This window comes from Liolophura sinensis, chromosome 12, assembly GCF_032854445.1.
Source record: "Liolophura sinensis isolate JHLJ2023 chromosome 12, CUHK_Ljap_v2, whole genome shotgun sequence".
In the NCBI taxonomy this organism is placed as follows: domain Eukaryota; kingdom Metazoa; phylum Mollusca; class Polyplacophora; order Chitonida; family Chitonidae; genus Liolophura; species Liolophura sinensis.
In genome coordinates, this window is record NC_088306.1 from 28546139 (window position 1) to 28570870 (window position 24732).

The 24732-nt window shown below is 41.8% G+C and overlaps 1 protein-coding gene across 1 annotated transcript in view; it reads right to left on the bottom strand.

Annotated features, from left to right (window-relative positions):
- Nucleotides 1-24732, bottom strand: part of LOC135479006 (zinc finger CCCH domain-containing protein 13-like) — a 43794-nt gene that overhangs the window by 15717 nt on the left and 3345 nt on the right. The window contains 11 exon segments of the mRNA XM_064758704.1: nt 540-1653; nt 3619-4048; nt 5768-5812; nt 6889-6972; nt 7527-8941; nt 9846-9962; nt 10810-11124; nt 15615-15751; nt 17248-17384; nt 18752-18875; nt 20747-20852. Coding sequence (XP_064614774.1) covers nt 540-1653; nt 3619-4048; nt 5768-5812; nt 6889-6972; nt 7527-8941; nt 9846-9962; nt 10810-11124; nt 15615-15751; nt 17248-17384; nt 18752-18875; nt 20747-20852 — 4024 coding nt within the window.

Genomic DNA, 24732 nt, shown 5'->3' on the forward strand with positions numbered 1-24732 from the left:
GTAAACAATGTAACAAGCATGAAGTCACAGTGTTAATCAGTAAGAGGAGTAGACACAGACCTAAAAAGCCACAACCATGTTTTCTGATGTAGCCTGTAACTTTATAATAAATCGATTTTTAATCTGGAATTCTTACAGGGATTCATTCCATGGGATGTGCCATGTTAGAGCAACCGGTACCACAATCCTACAGAGATACAGGTAAATAGTGTCTGAATGATCGAAGTTGATAACACAGCAGCGCTTTCTATTTATCAATATGTGCGCTAATACTTAAGACTGCGATATCTCATTTATGTAACATCACAAAGACAAACGGTAATGCTTTTTCCTCACAATAAAAAATCCATGTATGAATTTAGTCTGGAGGCAATTCAAAGCAAAGGCGATTCCACAAATAAAGGTAAATACACTGGTATCTAAGGCTAGTGTGAAAAAAAAGAAAAAAAAAAGATTGTTTAATTTGACAAAGGTTTAATTAATCAATCTTTGTTTTTTCTTTTTTTTTTTTCGGTAGAGCAGTCACTTTTAAAAGTTACCCGTTCATCATTTTTTTTCTGTGCACCACCTTCAACCTGCTCATCGTCGCTCTCCACAGCAAAAGGGTCATACTTTTCTGACCTATCTCTCTTTTTATCACGGGCTTCAGGACTCTGAGGGGTGGGTGAGTCTTTCCTCTCCTTTTCACCCACCACCTCACTTTCTCTTTCTAAACTCTTCGAGTGACCCTTAGCACTTCCCTTTGAGCTTGCTTTGTCACTCTCGTTGTCGCCTCGCTGCAATAAGCTCTTCTGCACGGCAACCCTACGCCGCCTCTCCCTCCCTCGACCTCGATCGCCTTCCCCGTACTCAGAATGGGGTCGGTCACCATGTCGACTGCACCCACTCACTGACCCCTTGTCATCCCAGTCGCCTTTCAGCCAAGCCTTCTCGCTCTGAGTGTCTCTGTCTCTCTCCTGGTCATGAGTCCAACCTTTCTCACCGGGCAAAATTTTTTCACTCAATGTTTCACTGTCCCTTTCTCTTTCACGATTGGCTGATCTTTCCCTGCGTGACTCTCGATCCTTGGCCGATTCTCTACTGCCACTCTTCACACTCTCACGGTCTACCTCTCTCTCCCCACCCTCTTTACTCGCTCCGCCCAGGGACTTCTCTCTGTTTCCATCTTCCTTCAACTTCTCTCGTTCTTTATCCTCGTCTTTATCTGCACCTGCCCCTCTAGAATGGTCCCGTCCTCTCTTTCTGCCCCCGGGGCGATCAATCTCCTCTCCTTTCTTCCTCCTATCTCGCCTCTGGTCTCCTTCCACTTCGCCTTCTTTTTCCCAGCTGCGGCTGTCACCTCGCAGCACACCATCTTTAACACTCTCTTGATTTCCAGTACGCTCTCGAGATTTATCTGCTTCTCTTTTAAACCGATCCCCTTCTGAGTCTCGGCCGCGTTTTCCTAAACGTTCGATATCTTGATCCCGCCTGCTGCGGTCCATTTCCTGAGACTGGTCCCGTCTCCGTACCTCCGCTCTCTCCCAGTCAGCACCTCTGGTCTCGTCTAAGTTACTACCGCTACGCAGTGAAGTAGCGGACGGAGAATGGTCACGTAATCTCTTAGAGGGAGGTGACTGAGTTTTGTCATCATCAAGGTCAAAAGGTCGCTTGCTGCAACAACATAAACGTCTACAGTTGTAACGTGAACGAAAATATGCATTTCAAGGTTGAAGAAAGCGAAGAGTGAATGCATATTTAATTATCCAAATCAATATATTATAGTCACCAAAAGAAAAAAAAAGGTTCCTTGATAGTTTTCATGTCGAGTTAGAGGGCTTAAGAGGTTCTTACAATGGAACATTAACAAAGTTTGAGTAAAAAACTGATAACTCCATTCTATTTTTTGTTTTAAACTATTTGTCTACTGTTTTAAACTATTACAACTAACATATATATATAAATATATATATATATATATATATTCAAGATATCATCAAATAGGTGGAAACAAATGCCCCATTTTTGAAAGAGCAAAATGCAAATTTAAACACTGCCAAGAATTCAATGGGGAGGAGGTGAAACTGTTGCAATCCTTTGAGAAGGTGCTAGTGTGATGCAGGACCTTTAGTCATTTTTATGTCAAAAATTTATTGCAGCCCAATCAGTCAGTTTCTTCTATAACATTGTTTTGTTTTTAATGGGATTTAAGGAATGTGTTTAATGGTATTTCATCTGACATACACTTCACGTTAGTGTCTTCTTTCCCTTTAAATTGTGTGGTACTTCCAAGCAGCTGCACAGGTCTGGGCGGTATTAAATGTACTAGCAATGTGTAGGCTATAAGGAACAGCAAGTCACAGTGTCAACCTTTGGTCACTGTACGGTACCAACATGAAATTGCCACACTTTAGAAGTTCTGTAAAACTACTCTACCCCTACATGCTCCACACAGTCAGAGGGCAAGGCATGGTTTCAAGAAACTTCATTAGAAGTTCTGTAAAACAACTCTTCCCCTACATGCTCCTTCACGGTTAGAAGGCAAAGCCTGGTTTCCTGAAACTTCCTCAGAAGTTCTGTAAAACTACTCTACCCCTACATGCTCCTACACGGTTAGAAGGCAGGGCCTGGTTTCCTGAAACTTCCTCAGAAGTTCTGTAAAACTACTCTACCCCTACATGCTCCTTCACGGTTAGAAGGCAGGGCCTGGTTTCCTGAAACTTCCTCAGAAGTTCTGTAAAACTACTCTACCCCTACATGCTCCTTCACGGTTAGAAGGCAGGGCCTGGTTTCCTGAAACTTCCTCAGAAGTTCTGTAAAACTACTCTACCCCTACATGCTCCTTCACGGTTAGAAGGCAGGGCCTGGTTTCCTGAAACTTCCTCAGAAGTTCTGTAAAACTACTCTACCCCTACATGCTCCTTCACGGTTAGAAGGCAGGGCCTGGTTTCCTGAAACTTCCTCAGAAGTTCTGTAAAACTACTCTACCCCTACATGCTCCTACACGGTTAGAAGGCAGGGCCTGGTTTCCTGAAACTTCCTCAGAAGTTCTGTAAAACCACTCTACCCCTACATGCTCCTACACGGTTAGAAGGCAGGGCCTGGTTTCCTGAAACTTCCTCAGAAGTTCTGTAAAACCACTCTACCCCTACAAGCTCCTACACGGTTAGAAGGCAGGGCCTGGTTTTCTGAAACTTCCTCAGAAGTTCTGTAAAACCACTCTACCCCTACATGCTCCTACACGGTTAGAAGGCAGGGCCTGGTTTCCTGAAACTTCCTCAGAAGTTCTGTACAACTACTCTACCCCTACATGCTCCTTCACGGTTAGAAGGCAGGGCCTGGTTTCATAAAACTTCTTTAGAAGTTCTGTAAAACTACTCTACCCCTACATGCTCCACACAGTTAGAGGGCAAAGCCTGGTTTCCTGAAACTTCCTCAGAAGTTCTGTAAAACTACTCTACCCCTACATGCTCCACACAGTTAGAAGGCAAAGCCTGGTTTCCTGAAACTTCCTCAGAAGCTCTGTAAAACATGCTCTTACACAGATAGATTCTTTTTAAAATCTCTCTTAGCAGTACAAAGCAGAACTGTAACGGTCACAGAACTATTACATCTTTGTTGTTTATCTGGACATCATACCGTAAGTTGTCCCTCCTGTCCATGCGTTCATCTCTTCGCAAAAGCCTTTCGTCCATGTGATCGTCTCGACGTCCTCGCTCAAATGCCTCCTCCCCACGCTCCAGGCGATCATCGCGGCGGTCCCCTCTCTCCTCGCGGCGGAGATCCACATACAGACTGTCCCGTGGATTACTTGGTTCACGGCGATCTCTATAGTCACCTTCCAGACGAAGACGCAGCATTTCATCCCTGTCCATTCGCCGAAACATTGCCGGGTCTTCGAATCGGCGGCCATCCCTTATGTCAAGGAATTCCCCGCGTCGCCCCATTCTCAGATCGCCGCGCCGGTCATCTCGCCCCCGTGGCCCCCACTCATCCCGGAAGTCCAGGTGGCGACCTTCCCAGTCACCACGGCGACCAAGCCGATCAGGAAGATCATCATCATAGCCACCTGAACACAAAGCACACTTGCAATACACACGTAAACAATGTATGACTTCAAGTTTTTGACAGGCTATCTTCTGTCAAAATAGCCTTCGAGGTTTAAATCAGTAAGCAATATGCATTTGGGCTTTTCGACATGTCACATAGGCTGTGAGCTGTCAAAATGGCCTACAGTTTGAATTCCCAAGAAAATATGTGGTTTCAAGTTTTAGACAAGCTATCATTTGTTAAAATAACCTTTAAATAGGTTAAGATTTCTTAATGCTGGCCTTAATCCTCAACGAATTTGACCAGTAAAGAATACATTTGGATGCAATATGAAATCAACATTCATAAAATTTATTCATTTGTTTGACTGGTGTTTTACGCCGTACTCAACAATATTTTACTCAGAAGACGGCCAGCATTATGGTGGGAGGAAAATGCGCAGAGCCCAAAGGAAACCCACGACCAGCCGGCAGGTTGCTGCCAGCCAGAGTTCACAGTAGGGCACTTAAGAATTTCACAGAAATTGTAGAACAGATCAGCTAGCACTTCTGCCAAATCATTCACTACATGTGTATGTATGTCTGTAATGGGATTTGTTTTACAGAGAGGCTATCTTTTGTCAAAATGTACAGTATCATGTTTTAGACAGAGTATCCTATGTCAAAATGACCTTCAGCAGTAACGATTTTCAGTATTCAGATTTTCTTGAGTTTATACAGTAACTAAACAATGTCAAACATTAGTGGAGTTTTTTCCTTCTTTTTTTCTTTAAATTTTTAGACAAATTTAACCAGCTCACAACAAACTAACTGGGTAACGCCAAAAATCATTCGACCTTTGGGTGTCACTCTCCTGTCATAATACTTCATACCAGGGCCTAATCTGACCTCAGAAGGGCAGGGGGTGGAACCACCGGTGAAGGGCACATCATTGTTGAATATTTCGATTCTCATACATTTTTAAGGACCTCATTTCCTATGGTTGACCTCCACCCCACGTGCACACCACAACACGTACCTTGCCCGAAAATTCAGTCTTTAGATGGCTTGTATTTACTGATATGTAGAGAACTCTGCCATCCGGGATGACATGCATCTGATCATCACATTGTATCATAGCTACCCCAGACCATCATTAAAAAGTTGTTTGTTGCGGGTAACAAATCCTGTTTTTTGAAGTGGGTTCGGTCGGTGGGCATTTCTTTTTTGAAAGTAAATTGAAAGTAATTCCCGGCCCGCATATTGCTAACTGAATTATCGTAGGTCCAATTTTCGTCACCTGCTTCAGGGCGTACATTTCCAATTTTAATTGCTGTTTAAAAACTTTGTTGTTTTCATAACCAAGTTCTTTCACACTGAAGTCAAATATTCCTTCTTGATTCTGGATTCAACATCAAATTTGAGTAAATTTACCAACTTTAAACCTAAACAACTGAAGTTAAAGGCATTCATTGCTTTCACCACTGTGGGAAAGGGACGCCAATTCGCCCAAATTTAATGTTCTCTGCATATGAGTAAATACAAGCCATCCAAGGACTGAAGGTTCGGGCTAGGTACGTGTTGTGGTGTACATGTGGGGTGGTGTGCATGTGGGGTGGAGGTCAACCTTAGGAACCAAGGCCCTTAAAAATGTATGAGAATCGAAATATTCAACAATGAGGTGCCCTTCACTGATGGTTCCACCCCCTGCCCTGCTGATGCCAGATTAGGCCCTGACTGTCGGTTAAAATTAGATTTACCTCTTCCTGGGAAACGATCCCCTGCCAAGCCGCGCGAGCTCAGTGCTGCAATGAACAGACAAGTCACCTTTATACACATGACATCGATGAATCAATAAACAGAGAAATCATCTTTATACACATGACATCGCTGAATCAATGAACAGAGAAATCATCTTTATACACATGACACCACTGAATCAATGAACAGACAAGTCACCTTTATACACATGACATTGCTGAATCAATGAACAGAGAAATCATCTTTATACATATGACATCGCTGAATCAATGAACAGAGAAATCATCTTTATACACATGACACCACTGAATCAATGAACAGACAAGTCACCTTTATACACATGACATCGCTAAATCAATGAACAGAGAAATCATCTTTATACACATGACATCGCTGAATCAATGAACAGAGAAATCATCTTTATACACATGACATCGCTGAATCAATGAACAGAGAAATCATCTTTATACACATGACATCGCTGAATCAATGAACAGAGAAATCATCTTTATACACATGACATCACTGAATCAATGAACAGAGAAATCATCTTTATACACATGACATCGCTGAATCAATGAACAGAGAAATCATCTTTATGCACATGACATCACTGAATTAATGAACAGAGAAATCATCTTTATACACATGACATCGCTGAATCACTGCCAATGAGGCGCTACACCATCCATTTATCTTTTAAACACGTTCCCAATGCCGTAACAAAACTTCCATTAAAAAAACATTCATTAGCTGATGGTTGTTTTTTTTTTTTCAACTGAATGTAGATACATCTAAACAATTTGAATTACTTTATTGTTATTTTTTAGTGATGTTTTTTTTCGTTCTTTTTTTTTCAACTGAACAAAGATACATGTACATTTGAAGAATCTGAATTATTTTTTTTATTATTTTTTCTTCTTTATAGATAGCGTTTTCTATTTTCTTTATTTGGTTCAGAGGGGGATGAAGGGGGCTTAATGTGGCTGATTTATCTTCTGTAAAACTAGCTCATTTCCGCATATAACCATGAACCACAAATTTCACACTTCAATCAAATGTACATGTATATATGCATATGGGCTGAGGTAAACTGAGGAATTTCAGAGTCTACTCTTACCTGCACCACCAAAATCCCTCTCCCACGGGGGTGCTGAGACCCCCAAACCCCGGGGGTCACGGCCAACAAGGGGCCCTCCTCTACCTGTGGCAATTACAGTATCAATGAAACATAATGTTTGTTTTTACTTCATATTTCTATCGTACACGTACTTTAACATGTAGGGTAACAAAAAAGAAAAAGATTTACACTGGTCCTGTCGACCTTGAAAAAATAGGTCCATGTCAAGGTCAAAAATATTATAAGGGTTTTCCAAATACACTTTCACGTTGGTAAACAGGACCAAACAAATTCAAGAAATAATGTGTTTACAATCCTACAACTGCATGTAACAAGTTTACATGCAGTTGTAAATCAAATGGCCCTACTCTTGTAGAGGAAGGTCACTGGACATAAACTGAGATCTTCATCATAACCAAGTCGATGTGTGGTTATAAGTCTGGGAAACTTCAAGGAACATGCCAAGCCACCCTGTATCACAATTCTGGTTGACAGGTAATTTACAAAGCCCTAATTCAACACTGAATCTTGTGAAACATTAGAAAATGAAAGAAAAAACAAACAAAACACAAACAACCTTAATGTTTTACAATGTCAGGAAAACAGTTGTGACATGGGATCTATGCAGGACTCCTTACCATCATCAAACCTGTCAGGACGTCCCGAGAATCTGTCTCTGCCAAACCTCTCCCTCTCAAATCCTTCACGACCCCTTAGTCTGTCAGTCTCACGCTCAAATCGAGCTCGCTCCATCTCAAACAGGCGCTCCTGTTCCAGTCGGGAAGTCGGCCCTTCATCGTAGAGAGGTGGCCGAAGGTCTGGGAATCGTGCCAGGCGTTCCCGGTCTCGCGGATCCATGAAGCGCTCCAGTCTTCCGGGACCATCAGGGTCCAGGTCTCGGCGTCCCAGGCCAGGCTCGAAGTCATCACGGTAACGACCTTCACGGCTTCTACGGCCTGAGGGTGATGAGGATCCAGGAGGTCGGCTGAATTCGTCATCTCCACGGCGACGCATACTGGAGGGGAATGCCGGATCATCCCGTGAACTCCTGGCAAAGCGCGGCGGCGAACCTCTCATCCCTGGGCGAAACACTTCTGGAGGGCTCTCGGGTCTGCGTTGGGGTGTGCCCGGGCGGCGGGAATCCCCACTCCTTGAGCGAGCAGCAAAGTCCTGAGGGGATGAATGTCGCTTGTCCCTTCCCCTGGAAGGTGGGAGCTCAGGGGAGCTGGGGCGCAACCTCGAGGTCTCAGCCATCACACGACTTCGTCCTTTCTCCTCTGGTTCGTTCGGTGATTGCTCCCAGTCTACTTGGCCCTTCTGACCTTTACGTCCCTCCTTACGCTTGCCAGACTTGCTCTTCGATGAGCGTCTCCCTGGTGTTTCTGGACCACCTCTCTCTTTGGAAGCTCTCTTCGACTGTTTCACAGGGGTTTCTGGAGAATCCTTCCTCTTGCGGGAGTGCTTAGGAGGAGGGGTGATATCCGGAGAGTCATGCCTCTTCTTCACATTTGAATAGTCTTTCTTTTTCTTATGCTTCTCAGCCTTAACAGTTGCCTGGGTAGGTGACCTTCCTCTTGACCTTTCCTTGGCCATAAGTTGTTCAGGGGGTTTCTCTTGGTGGAAAACATGTTCCACGGAACCACCCTTCACCTTTTCTTTCTTCGGTTCTTTCTCGATTTCTTTTGGAAGGTCCTTACTCTTTGGTACTGGAGACAGTTTCTTCATTCTCAGTGGTGAGACAGACAATGTTCTCCCCCGCCTCTTCCCACGTTTAGAGCGTTCCTTCACCGGAGAGACGGACCTTCGCGATGTCTTGGGAACAGGAGAGCTGTAATCAGAGCCAGCTTCATGGCGACTGCTGCCCTCTGACCTCTTACGATCTGCCTCTGGAGACGGTGAATGAATAGCCTTGGGTTTAGAACGAGATCTTGGTCTGGGGGACAGGCTGCCATCACCACCGCGAGATTTTGGCTTCTCCTCTGGTGCAGGCGACCGATTTCTTCGTTTGTGCTTTTCTCGGTGACCTGATTTGTCTTTCTCACCGCCAGACAGCCTGAAAATATCAATTTGACAAACACTGACCGTCATCTCTTGCACAACCAGGTCTGCTCCCTACCTTACCAATTTGTATTTACTTTACTTATTTGTCTTATTGTAACATACTGAAGACATTTTTTCCTGAATCAGAGAGTCCAGGATAAACCGTCAACCTACTGGCAAGTTACTGACAGACTTTCCTACACATACTGACACCATACTGGTGAATGACGAAGTGAGTCTAGCAGTCTTCTCTCTGGGTCCCTCTGGTAAAGCATGGGCCCCAGGATCAGATTTACATCAAATTTTCAATTAAACTCGGTATGTTCCTATCCGTTATTTTAGTCAAAATTTGTTTTGTAATAACTTGCTCAGAATTTACCTTGTCATGCAACATTTTGACCTTGTTACATAACAAATAACAATTTCAAAGTGAACTGAAATTTTGAGTGAAGTACTTTAGATTTTCCAAAGTTGGATGCATTAATTGGACAACTACATTGTACATGTATATCACCCAACTGCCAATACTGGGGCTTCACTTTGTCATAAACCAAAAACTACATGTACAGGAATGCCCTTGGTTTCACCTTCAAAAAATGATAATAATTAAAAAAAAAACAGTAAATAATAATACATACATAAATTTACAACATAATTATACCCTGTTTAAAATCATTAGAATTATCAACATAGAATCCATAAAATCTGTTTACTTTTATATGCAAAAAAACCTTAACTCTGATCAACTGCTTAACTCTGATCAACTGCTTTTAGAGTACTAGATTCACATCCGGTTCTAAAGGATTCTCACAAGGCGAATTCCCAGGTATGCATTAACATCATGGTGAAAAAAAACAAAACAAAAACAAAAAAATAAATAAAGGTGTGCTTACTAGATACATGCCAATACAGCCTACCTTCTCTTGTCCCTGTCTTTGTCCTTGACATCTTGCTCCCACTCCGGAGGGCTGGACATGTGAGGCAGACGAGATCTAGACTTCTCCTTCTGTTTCTCCAGCTTCTTCTTTTTCCCACTAGAACATGCCAGAAAGAGATGTAAGTTAAAAATTAATTCTCCTTAAGGCAACACCATTTTAAAAGAAAATATTTATGTGTAGGAAAAGGAATGAAAACATACTTAAACAATCACAGACATTTATTTTGACATGTCTAGCAACTCCATAAATCACCTTTTAATAAGGAATTTTTCTTGATTAATTTATTTATTTATTTATTGGTGTTTTACACTGTAGTCAAAAATATTTCAATGTTCTCTGTGAAAGTCTAGGTCCAGGATTGAAGAGTGAAGCTCTGTTTTACTTATTTTCTTGATATCAGAAAATTAAAATAAATCCCAACCTGGGCAATGCAAATATTTACCAAACAATGTAAACAGTTTAAAACCAATTCACTTGAATATCAGTTTGCAAGGACAAACAAAACAACTGTGTGTGTTAAAGCAACAAAGGAGACTTAATCTTTAACGGACTAAAACAAGACTTTATTTTCCTCCAGTCTTATGATGCAATGATCCTCCCAGTCCAATGCAAATTGGCCAAAAACAAGTAACTCACATTTTTTGCTTAATTCAATGTGAAAATAAAACTATCAATATCTCATGAATTTAGTAAATAAATGGGTCAACACCAACACCAGGATTGAATAAATATTGAATTCTCACTGACCTACTAATTTATTTATTTATTTGATTGGTGTTTTGCGTCGTACTCAAGAATCATGTGGTGTTGAGTTCGATTCAGAAAAATCTACAGCCCTGCCTGTATTTTCTCTAATTTGGACAATTTTACCAAAATATCGGGACTTGGAAACTGCGGCACACCCTGGCTAAAACCTGCATTGTATTGATCTCTGTATGCATACCCAAGTTTGCCTCCCTTGTTGCCGTGACCAGCGCCTTTCTCCGGGCTCCAACTACTGGCTGAGTGTCGAGGGCTAGGAGGACGATGGGGACTTCCAGGAGGGCTTCGTTCTCGAGGCTGGGCAGGGGGTGGTGATGTCTCCCTTTTTGATGGTCTTTCTCGCAGGCTGAGAGGGGATGGGTCACGACTAGGGGAAGATCTTGACCTGTCCGGGAGAGGGGGAGCCTTGTTCCTGTAGGGTGAAGAGTGTTCCATCTGTGACGGTGGTGTCCTTGCAGGGTGAGGAGGGGACTTGCCATAATGCCGGGGTGGAGATCTGAGAAATACGAGGTATAAATGGCTCGTGAAGACTGCTTTGCAGATATATTTGTCAGTTTCATGACCAGTAGTGTGGCACCCTCGAGGATCAAAATATCTGATATTTCAAGCTCTTCAAGATGTGATAACCTTTACAAAAACTTCAGGTTATCTACAGTGACTGAAGTTGTGATTCAATTTATAGGCATTGCTAAACAATATGGAAGTAGATATTTATGTGTTCAAGCATAATGAATACTTTCATGATACAAAGATATCTTTGTGATGACCTGGAGTCCATTTGAGGTCATCATTTTTAACTCTTCTAAAAATGATCTGTTTCATGCTCCCTGGCTCAGTTTTCAGTTATACAGATCTGCGCCCTCCCAAGTCACAAATCTGCAACCTGTCTTTTCAGGAGTACAGAACATGAATATAGAATGCAGAAATATGCACATTGCATTAGTCGATGATGGGTGGAGTTCAGGAAATGTACATCTTCTCCAAAACAGCCACAGGGGCATCACACATGTAGGATCTATGCCGTTTATGTCCAATCTCTAGAAGCGGACGGCTGCATATGTAGGCATAACCAGCAAGTCCAAACGATCGGCCACATGCATGGGATGTGGCTTGATAGGAGACAAGTCACTCTCAAACAAGCAATCACACATGAGCTACAACAAGTCGACAAAGACTGGAGAATGTCCAAGTCATTTTACATGTCCAACCAAACAATAAAAAAAATATTTAGGTGAAAGGAAAGCAACTGCAGACTGAAACATCCACACTGCAAGCTTGGTTTTAAATATGTGTGATTTGTCATACCTGAACATGGTGATGGCAAGCGTGGAAATGGATGTAAACATAGAAATACACCTATCACAAGCTTTACACACATGTACTAGTACATTGCAACAATTTTTAAACATAGTATTACTGTAAATGAGAGTATTACTGTAACATTTCCTGACCCATCCCTTCGAATAATCACAACTGTTTGGTTTTGGCGCTCAGTCTGACTATATTAGGAAATTTTCCCACACCTTGGCCTGTACTGAAGGGGTCCTTATGGAGGGCCAATGTGGGCTATATCACTATCAAGCATTAGATATAATAAATATGAAAATATGAGGAGGGAATAGCTGCTAATTTAGACTCATGTTTGAAATGTTTTGAATGTTATATTTGGATACACATAGAGAAGAAACTTTCCTTATGGCTGATAAAACACTTGTAAACCATGATTGAATACACCACCTTCACTTCTTCCAGTAGTCAAACTGTACATCCAGATTGTCGACCATACACGGACTTAAATCCTTGGACAGAGTTTTGTTTATTCACAACTTATGACAGAAACAACACGCACATGTAGGCCTATACACTTGCGCATGTATGTAAAGAAACACCTTTCTGAGCCTCATCGTCAGCTACTGAGGGTGACAAAACTGGGCGGATGGGAACAGAATGCCTGGCTTGCCCTAAATGGAGAGGGAATTCTCCTTTGATGTGACTTGTTGTCTTGTTATCATTGCGAAATCTCCCTCCAAATCTAGTCTGGCAGACGGACTTCAATGATTTCACATACACCTCCATCGTGAATTACTTACAACTTTCAACGACAGATAGAATGAGTTTATACATATGCAAACTGATTATATTTATTTCGTTGTACCTTGGGCATTTCAGTGAATTAAACCACCACAAAAAAGGTTAAATTGGGTGTAGTTAAGTGATTTCATAACCACTGAAGGTATCATACTATACATCCGTGGTCGGATCGGGTTTACAGTTGAAGTGATTGACAGGTCCCTTTACTGCGATTTGCATACAGTGCCAACTCCGCATTTGTTTATGTTTGAATACTCAGTCGCTTATATAGACTGATACCTCAACCTCATTTGATTTGTGTTTTATGCCACACTCAAGAATATTTCACTTATAGGACAGCGACAGCCAGCATGAGAACTTCAACATTGTTTCAAATACATTATCTTAGAGGCAAATTTTCCAGTTTTTACAAGGATGGTTTGCTGTCTCAAGAGGCTGATACCAGGCCTGCAAGTGTAGTTGTTGTGTTGACAAGTTGACATATGTTCACCCATTACCATGCGGCATCTGCTTGAGCGATATTAAAGACTTGCCTCAGGAAGCTGTAAAATATTATCTTTTTCTTTTTTGTGCACATTAGATTAGTAAATGGAGTTTAGAGAGTAAAGTGCTCAGTTGTATGAACAGACTGTAACAAAAGCTGCTGTCCTGGTGGCTGAGTGAAGTTTCCAGCTGTTGGGCAGCCAATCTTCATACTTTTGCAGAGAGGCAGCTTGGTCAGGAACAGAAAAAGGAGCAGTCCAGCTGATTGGACGTACAACACAGTAGGCATACCCTGTAGCCAGAGGCATGTTCACGCACTGGACACCGTCTGTTCTGGAACAGACGGCTGTCCGTTCTGACTTTTGAGCTTTTCCTTCACTGTCGTCTGTGAAAAATGGGAGTGGCGGAAACTTCCTGTTTCAGGGGCTGAAACCTCATGTCTCCTAGTGATTGAAAGATAAGCATCTAAACAACTCTACTCCTACATGCTCCTACATGGTTACAAGGCAGGGCCTGCTTTCATGAAACTTTTGTAAGTTCTGTAAAACCACTCTACCCTACATACTCCTATATGGGTAGAAGGCAGGGCCTGGTTTCATGAAACTTTTGTAAGTTCTGTAAAACCACTCTACCCTACATGCTAGTACACGGTTACAAGGCAGGGCCTGGTTTCACGAAACTTTTGTAAGTTCTGTAAAACCACTCTACCCTACATGCTCCTACACGGTTAGAAGGCAGGACCTGGTTTCATGAAACTTTTATAAGTTCTGTAAAACAACTCTACTCCTACATGCTCCTACGCCGTTAGAAGGCAGGGCCTGGTTTCACGAAACTTCCCTAGAAGTTCTGTAAAACCACTCTACCCCTATATGCTCCTACATGGTTACAAGGCAGGGCCTGGTTTCACGAAACTTTGTTAGAGGTTCTGTAAAACCACTCTACTCCTACATGCTCCTACATGGTTACAAGGCAGGGCCTGGTTTCATGAAACTTGTAAGTTCTGTAAAACCACTCTACCCTACATGCTCCTACACGGTTACAAGGCAGGGCCTGCTTTCATGAAACTTTTGTAAGTTCTGTAAAACCACTCTACCCTTACATGCTCCTACATGGTTAGAAGGCAGGGCCTAGTTTCACGAAACTTTGTTAGAGGTTCTGTAAAACCATTCTACTCCTACATGCTTCTACACGGTTAGAAGGCAGGGCCTGGTTTCATGAAACTTTTGTAAGTTCTGTAAAACTACTCTACCCCTATATGCTCCTACATGGTTACAAGGCAGGGCCTGGTTTCATTAAACTTTTGTAAGTTCTGTAAAACCACTCTGCCCTACATACTCCTATATGGGTAGAAGGCAGGGCCTGGTTTCACGAAACTTCCTTAGAAGTTCTGTAAAACCACTCTACCCCTATATGCTCCTTCACGGTTACAAGGCAGGGCCTGCTTTCATGAAACTTTTGTAAGTTCTGTAAAACCACTCTACCCTTACATGCTCCTACATGGTTAGAAGGCAGGGCCTAGTTTCACGAAACTTTGTTAGAGGTTCTGTAAAACCACTCTACTCCTACATGCTCCTACACAGTTACAAGGCAGGACCTGGTTTCATGAAACTTTTATAAGTTCTGTAAAACTACTCTACCCTACATACTCCTATATGGGTAGAAGGCAGGGCCTGGTTTCATGAAACTTTTATCAGTTCTGTAAAACAACTCTACTACTACATGCTCCTACACCGTTAGAAGGCAGGGCCTGGTTTCACGAAACTTCCTTAGAAGTTCTGTAAAACCACTCTACCCCTATATGCTCCTACACAGTTACAAGGCAGGGCCTGGTTTCATGAAACTTTTATAAGTTCTGTAAAACTACTCTACCCCTATATGCTCCTACATGGTTAGAAGGCAGGGCCTGGTTTCATTAAACTTTTGTAAGTTCTGTAAAACCACTCTACCCTACATGCTCCTACATGGTTAGAAGGCAGGGCCTGGTTTCATGAAACTTCCTTAGAAGTTCTGTAAAACCACTCTACCCTACATGCTCCTACACGGTTACAAGGCTGGGCCTGGTTTCACGAAACTTCCTTAGAAGTTCTGTAAAACCACTCTACCCCTATATGCTCCTACACGGTTACAAGGCAGGGCCTGGTTTCACGAAACTTTGTTAGAGGTTCTGTTCTCCCAAAACCCAATCAATCGCTCCTACAGGGTTAGAAGGCAGGGCCGGGTTTCAGGAAACTTCCTCAGTTCAATAAACTACATGTACATCAGTCAGTAGTTGCAAAGTCCTACAATGGCAAGTACATCAGTTTAGTACTACGTTGCTTAAAGCAAAAAACATTTGCTTAAGCAAAAAAACTTTTATGAAACTAACAATGATGCTCAAAAACACTAAAGACCACATAAAGCGTAATCCCTGACCTGCTATGACGTGGTGGGGTTTTTGGAAGTCGCTGACTTTTCTTCCTGGGTGGAGAAGGGCTGCCCGAGCTACTGCTGGAACTGCTGCTGCTACTGCCACTGCTGGAGCTGGATGAACCGCTGCTGCTAGAAAGTTGCTACATACAACATAGAGATAGAGAGTGAGAGAGGTTCTGTAGGGTAAGTTACCAGTCTCATCAGAAAACAGACCACATTTACACACCAGTCGCTAAAGTGGAGCGAATCAAAACTGTGTAAAGATTTAAGTTTCGCATTACCAAGGAAATCTGAAGAATACCCTAATTCTTCACCATTTTCAGTGATCACTGCAAGCAATATTTTGAAACATTCTGAGAGAACAATCGGGTGTACAGAAATGATTTGCATGGTTTTATGAAACTTGTATCTTTTGTGACGTAAACAAATCACTTTAAGAATCAATTTCTTACTAATAGTGTGTATAAATTTCTCTGAAAAAAGAACTTTAGTGGTTGAAAATTCTCCTTTACCAGTATCTTCCATCAATGTCATATTAATATTTCTGACCATTGTCATTCCCAATATTACATTAGTTGAGTTTTGTATGAAGTCTAGGACAAACCTCCCAAAATTCTGAGTTGAGATACATGTACATATAAGTGTGGTACATGTCCAGGTTTTAAGATAAGGACAAAACTTCCCAGTAATTTTGAGTTCAGTTTGACAGTAGGACTTAAGCCTGTCCTAAATTTTAAAACATTTTGAAAACAAGGAACAAAGGATCAGCCAGCTCAGCAGAACATGAAATTCTTTAAAGCAAATAGTTCAGAAGAGCTGTCGTTACAAACCCTGTTGTATGAGCTGTTACTACAAACTCTGTCGCATGCGCTGTAGTTGCATGCGCTGTAGTTGCAACCCATGTTGTTACAAACCCTGTTGTACGAGCTGTTGTTACAAACCCTGTTGTACAAACTGTTGTTACAGACCTTGCTGTATGAGCTGTTGTTACAGACCCTGTTGTACGAGCTTTTGTTACAGGCCCTGTTGTACCAGCTGTTGTTACAGGCCCTGTTGTATGAGCTGTTGTCACAGACCCTGTTGTACGAGCTGTTGTTACAAACCCTGTTGTACCAGCTCTTGTTACAGACCCTGTTGTATGAGCTGTTGTTACAGACCCTGTCGTATGAGATGTTGTTACAAACCCTGTTGTACGAGCTGTTGTACAGACTCTGTTATATGTGCTGCTGTTACAAACTCTGTTGTACGAGCTGTTGTTACAGGCCCTGTTGTACGAGCTGTTGTAACAGTTTGATTACCAAAGAAATCACTCTTCATGTGTGAATTTATACTGATAATCACATAAAACTTTCACACCATTTTTCACCACCTAATTATTGAGTGACAGCAGGGTGATTATTGTATCTGCTCTAATTTTTCCCATGACTGAGTCAACCTCTTTCTTACATTTTGCAAAATCTACATATGTCAGAAAAGTGATCTAAGGTTTATTTGGAAGGTAATATGGTATCCTACTGGAAAATTGTCAGTTTCAGCACTAAAAGTAATGTTTCACAACCCTTTATTTTCCTCTAAAAATACATTTTTGTTTTAAGTGAATGTTTAGGGTAAATACAGTGAGCCTACAGGTATTTACCTTTTTCTCAATTGTGATATTCTCTCTCTCTTCCTCGGAGGGCTGAAGCTGACGTAACACTCGTTCTAACTCCTGACGTTTCTGTTCTAGCTGAAGCTCATCCTTGTAATCTAGGTCATCAAAGGCACTGTCCTCAGCTGAAAATCACACCAGAAATACATGCTGTCTTTCAACCAAATTTAAATCCCACAAAGACCAGAAAATCTGACCAGAAATATAGATTGTTCTTCTACGAAATCAGAGACCCACCAAAGCTGTTCAAACGTTAAAGAAGAAACACACATCATCTTGGCAGAAAAGCTGAAAATTACCTTGTATTTATACCAAAGCTAAAAACCATGAAAGTTGAAAGTTACTCTGACAAACTGATCATTCAACCGTGGTGTACCCGTATTGCAGGCCACTCCCAATGGCAGGCCACGCCCAATGCCAGGCCACTCCCAATGCCAACTATGGTATACTCAGGCTCCTCAATCTTTTGCTCATGAAAGGGCAACTTACCATTCTTGCACCTTTGAAATTTGATTTCGGAGACAAAACTACATTGGTTGGGTTGGTCAATTTCCCACGCCAATCCCCACCCAGCACACCCTTCCTAGTCACTCTTCTACCACATGGCTGCATGATCAGAACTACCAGACATGACAACACCCCTCCACCCCAATCCCCACCCAGCACACCCTTCCTAGTCACTCTTCTAACACCTGGCTGCATGATCAGAACCACAAGAGTTGACAACACCCCTCCACCCCAATCCCCACCCAGCACGCCCTTCCTAGTCACTTTTCTAACACATGGCTGCATGATCAAAACCACCAGATATAACACCCTTCCACCTCAATCCCCACCCAGCACACCCTTCCTAGTCACTCTTCTAACACATGGTTGCATGATCAGATCCACCAGACATGACAACACCCCTTCACCCCAATCAACCATAACAGATGGCTGACCAGAACATGGCTTTTCCTTCATGTATAAAGACTGCAAATTTCAAGGTTTAACATGCTCAAGGTAGGCCCATGCTGACAGTGAGTAAATATGGGTCTTCCATTTACAAATCCCACACCCAATGTCTCTACAACCTCAATATATCCCAGGGAATTTTAAGTTCCAACTCTTTTATCACTAAAGGTCCTACTGAGTCATGTGACCTGTCAAATATGTTAGGCACCTATTACTGATCACATTTACTATAAAATGGGCGTCTGAAGAAATTTTGCCAAAAATAATTCAAAGTAGACAAATAATGGAGGAAAATTGTGAAGCTGAAGGTCTTTGAACGTGAGAAGTCCCTAAAAGAAGTGGTGTCTTTTGTGCTCCTGGAACACCATGAGACAAGTGATTGGTAAACTGATGTCAACAAAGGTTGCCTAACATTTTTCACACGTCATATGATATAGTAGAATTGTTTTTTACCTTTAAAAGAGTTGGAACTCAAAACTCCTTTATTGGTCCTTTCTCAATGTGGCCTATACTGACAAGGAAGAACCTCTGTGCTTACCATCCCAAGGCGTAGAATCACTTTCTCTCTCACTGTCTCCACCACCGCCCACACTTTTCTTCACAATAATGGCAGACTTCATCTTGGCATCTTTCTCCTTTCTGCCATGACCTCTGGATGACCTCTAAAATAATTTGAAGTATTTTTCTGAATGCCTACCATTTCCAGGCATCTCGGCATTACAAGCATGACAAGAATATTGTGAGCTTGACAAAGTGACCCAATAAAGTCCTCCAATTCGGTACATTCTCTAAAGTCCTGTTTCTCAAGAGGCTGACAGATTTGTGTTCAACACCCTACTCAATAAGTTTTCACTCATTAAGTGGCGGTGAGGTTGATGGGTGGAGAAAACTAAGCGCCCAGACTATACCACTGACTTTCGCCAGATATCTGACAACACTCCTGACTTGTAAGTCTCTGCCTGAATATTTCACTTACATGTATACAGGAGATGCTTTTATTGGAGGAGGAAACCGGGGAATTTGATGGTAGGCACATGATTCCATGATCATAGTAAGATGACCTACATGTACACGAATATGGTAATACAAGCACTTCTGAAACGCAATTGGCAAGAAAAGAAGCCAGGAAATGGGCGAATCTGATGAAATCCCACTCAGAGACTGTCAATCAACCTTGTGCATGTAGTAAAATTCCACCACGCTTCCTTGGGTAGTGCTTTAATTTGGGGCATCACTTTTATTCTAGTTTCTGACATCCAGTTGGACAAATAAAAAAATATTAATAACACATTTCTTTAGATTTTTTTTAAAATGCTCTAAGGAAGAAATGAATAATTAGGCTTTCACACTGAATTTAGTAAAAAATGACTTTTGGGTACGGTACATGACCTAAAGTTTCGCCTTGCGACTCAGAAAGTGTATCCCATGACTCATTGCGTTGAATGTGGTTTTATTGACTGGGTGCCTATTATACTCATTCATGGCGTTATTTTTGGAGATGAAAGGCAAAAAAATTATCTTACGTGTCGCCAGCACTTGGCCATATAAGCATACTGGTAATCATAAAACATGCACTCCACTTTGCATTACAGCCATTAAGTGTTGTGCAAACTGTTAATATGTCACCAACATGAACAAATCTGTCCGACTCCTGATATGCCGCACTCACACCTCACAAACAGTGATACCAAAAAAGGGGTCAAAGTTAATGGTGGTTGTTTTCGGAAACTATGTTTTCTGTGCTTAATTAGGGGGTTCCTTGATTTCAAGGTGCAGGAAAGGTAACTCTTCTGCAATAGGAGGACAGTTCCAATTGTAACAAAACAAATCGTGTTTGTAGACTAGCATACATGTACTGGAACTACAGTGTAAATAGGAATTAGATGGACACGGAAAGCTATGACAGGTATTTCTCACTGAAATTCATTTCTAGCTGAAATACATTTGTACACATATTCGTTGCATAATGAGAGCTCTCAGCAGACAACCGTTCACCAGATAACTGTGTGAGGTGACTTTCACGTAGGCCTTACCCGAAAAATCAATTCGTCTGCAGTGTACATTGAGCATGCACATTCCTGGTTTGGCATGGTCACGCTTTCAGACAGTGTTTGGAATTTTAAGCTTTGTAATAGACATTGCCTGTCTTGATACTTTCTTCCACTTCATTCCACTTCAAATGGGTATATTCAGAGATGTACATGTAAGCCTTCTAGTCAGGAGACCTACACACCTCGCTGTCAGTGACTTGACCCCATGTGGTGAGGATTACCAGCCAGACCTGCCAAGTGTTATGCAGGGTAATCAAACCGGCGGCGAGGCTAATCATTCTGTTTTGTCATCATCTGGCCGCCAACTCAGATCCCGCACGAGTAAACGACAGTAACTCGCGTGCGAAACTTTAGGTCATTTATGGTAGCTTATTTTAGGAGCTATATTATTTTGGGCACACCCCTTTGTGTAATGAAAATGGTGCAAATCTAAAGCCCTGTAGGGACTGGTTTCTTGAGCACTGAGAATCAGTTTCCTTTACCTTTGGGGATAGTGACTGGCTCCTGGCCTTCAGCTTTTCCTTGTCCGTGCGGTGCTTTCTATGTTTACCCTCGTCACCACTGTCCTCTTCTCCCTCACCCCCCTTCCTGTCATGAGATGCAGTATAAATGAGCACCATTTTGTAGGCATAACAACAACACATGTATTAATACGGCAGTTGGTAAGACTCTAGAATTTTGTGTTAGCAGTACTGTAGATTCAAGACCTAACAACGAGTACTCAGGCAATGTAATATACCTACAGTAATGGGGAACTCAAATAACTCCCGCCTGTATCAAGACAGTCCAAAGCTCTGAACTCATTGGTTCTTTCCTTTATTATGTCACAATTATCAGTGTATGTGTGCGCATAAAATATATACAGTATGAAGTGCAGGGGCACTGCAATGTCACAAAAGAAAATGATGTGTTCTACTGCGATTTTGACTTTATGTAGTTCGTTCTTCTGACAGCATCGGCTAAACAAGAAATCTAAGCAGCTAGTTAAAAAATGATGGAAATATGTAACCCAGCTCCAAATACACATGTACATGCACCTCAGGCATTTAACTAGAGACCAATCTTCCGGTCTTTTGTGCGGGTTAAGGTTTTGACAGTTAAAACATCTACCTGGATGGGTCAGCATGACGAGCACAATAAATTCATCTAACACATGCTTTTGAATGCTGCTGAAGTGTTATCGCTACAGGCTCGCATGCTAAAGTTTGAAGCAATGAATTTATTTTCCTTCAAATGGCTGTAAATCGTCAGATCATAAACACTGCGCTAGAAGTTGAAGCCGACGATTTACCTTTACCAAGTCAGCTGAGGTGACCCAGGAACAAGGCGAGCTGCATACATACTACTCTAGGGCAGCGTAGTCACAATTTTACATTTGTCATGACCTCTACCACAATAATCTACAGGCAGACCACCACATTAAAGGTTAATAGTCGCGGACAAAATCGTGAAAACCTTTCTTGTGTGACATGCCGAATAGAAGGCAGTGAAAGTTTTGCACTGATGATTCAGTCTGTTGTTATGGCTAAAAGTTTGAACATTCTGTCTGGTTTCAGCATGTTTGCTCACTATTTTATCAAGGAAAAGATGGGACGGTTGAGCTAAAGGCCAACTGTGGCAACCAAAATAACTTGTTGCTTTAACTGATCATTCACCTGTTCCGTCTTAAAACTTGTCCCCATTTGTACAGGTAACTATCTGTGCTTTAGGAGAACTACATGTAGGTTTAACTGAGTTCCTAACTTCAGTTGCCAGGTGCCATCCACTGATCATACATGTTTAATCTAATCCACCATATTCACCTGATCCTGCTGCTACACCACAGGTTGTACCAGAGCATTACCTAGACTGAACTTTTCCACATATAAGAATGGAATGGGGAAATCCTTCCCCCCCGCCCACCGTAACAAAATCGTCCAGAGCTATATGTACATGTATATATCAGCTCTTTCGTTCTTTTCTTTCATGTCATAACTACATGACAATTACTGGTGTATGTATGAACTACACAAACACCGCAATGTCATACAAGAAAACAATTGGTGCTCCTTCAATTTGGACCTTTTGTGTAGCTTGTCCTCGAGTCTCCCACTGATGATATAAGTTTCTGATGTTGGGCAAATTAATCATACTTATTGTAACTAGTGCTCAAGGGCTGTCAAATTGGTCTATTGCTCTTCTTCTATTTTCAGTTTCCTTGTAACTAATGCTCAATTGGCTTCTTGTACAATTCACTGGTCTTCCCCACCCACAGAGGGCCTATCAATTATTCTGTCTGTAATGGAGGACCTGGCCTCACCTCATTATGACATGACCTTAAAGAGAATCCATTGCACCAGATAGTCATATTATCACAAAGGCCAGAATTATGACTTGTCTTAACATTCTAGAATCAATTATTTCACCTCTTGTTCACAAGAAATGAATCTGAATGACGCTTACAGGCCTACATTTATTACACCTAAACCTACTAGGTTTATTCCAGTAACTCACTCACTGACAACTTTACCTTTTCATTTTGTTGTGATAGCAGGGGTTGCAGTAATATTTCATTCTATGGTAACTTGCATAATATGACTGGTAATTTTTTTTTCCCTGTCGAAACATTTCTGTATGAACAACTGCTGTTTTGAGATCAACACATGATATGCTTTTAACGCTAAATCCAAATGTAGGCCTATGCTAGAAGACAAATACTTATTATTTGTGCTTTATTTATTGGTAGTATATAGTATAAACCTAAAGTGTTTCTGAACACAAGCTGTTCTTGTGATCGTTGTATTTCATTGCATTAGTTTCTCTCCTCAGAAACCACATGCATGTACACGTTGGAAACTGGACCATGGATGACACTTTAACATAGCACAAATAACTGACAGTATGTGTAGAATTAAAACCATACACTGGGAGCGATATTAGGATGATTTAATGCAGTGCAGTAGCAGAACTTGCTGTATAGTAACCCACATGACCACTTTTTTTTTTAGCCCCTGCTACATTTTCTTCGTGTTAACGCTAGAGAATGTCACAGATACAAATATCACAGTAGTCATTCTCCACAACTGCGGGTAGTGGTACAAGAGCCTTTGCTGTAACCTTAAGTTTCTGAATACTAAGACGTCGTGGAGAGCAGCACACGTAAACTAATTCGGCCATCTCCTTTCGACTTTGACAGGACTTCAGCTGTAAATCTAGCTTTGAGGAATTTAGGTGCAAACCCAAATTGTCATGCGTATCACCTAATTTTTAAGCGCATTTATGCCTGCACGCTCCTTATCTGCAACATTGGGGTCAAGATCAAATGGCATACCCGCCTTCTGATAACTTCCACATTCTTTCTTGTCACCATTTCCATTTTGGTGACTAACAAAGCGCTCGACTGCTCTAAAAACATTGGGCCGTGAGAATTTTCTTGTGGCAGAATATGGTACTGAGCACAGTTCCCAACCTGAAACATCTAGCGGCGGCCCCAGTTATATACAAAGATTGAATTTACTTCTCAGCACCATGCCTCTTCCAGCAAATTTACGCATTCCACGCATTTGTAAATGGCCGGATGTTGCCTCTAGTCGTCAGTCTTTTGCCAAACAAATTCCTGGCAATCTAGGAGAGACTTTTTCGTCTCATGATGGATTCCATGACAGCCTACGGTATCGCCTTCAACCAAAGACGCTTTCAACTTGACTGTGAGTTAACTAACCACTCACAACGCCATACATCAAGTCTTCCCCAATGCAGAAGTGAGTGGATGTTATTTTCACTCTGGCCAGTGGATTTGGAGACAGTCCTGAACCTCGGTCTCCAAAAAGTATGCCAATCCGGGTCGGAGCACTTTAAGTTTGTACGAGGAATCAACGGAATTTCATTACTTCCCCTGCACCTAGTGGATGATGTGTGGTCTGAAACCATGAGTGAGGCAATCACTTTATCTGCTGAGTTGGCAGACTACGTCGTCCAGACCTGAATGGAGGGGAACTTTCCCTGACAAGTATGGAATCATCATCAAAACAAAGGTTTCAGAACTACCAACCACTTGGAAGAATGGCACTTAAAGCTAAACGCAACAATAATGAAGGCATATCCCAACACCTCTGAGCTCCTCAACATCTTCAACAAAGAACAGGCAGCCAATGAAATAAAGATGGCATAGCTTGAAGGAGGACCACCACCACCACTAAACAAGCGCAGATAAAAAGCATTTCCCTATGCAAATGTAATATGTTTCCTTTATGTACAATGTATGCTTATTTTCTGTGCATTAAACAAAATATTCAATGCCAAAATCGCATCTCTTTAATTTTTTTCCTGTAGACTGATGTGTGCTAGCAACATGTATGAAATTTCTCCTCGTGTGAAGGACCCCCGGGGCATAATGGGCTTGTCTCCTGTAGTTTCATCCTACAAGGTTTAAAACACAAACCTACCAATATAACATGTAACATTTGACAACTAATAAAAAGTTTTGGTT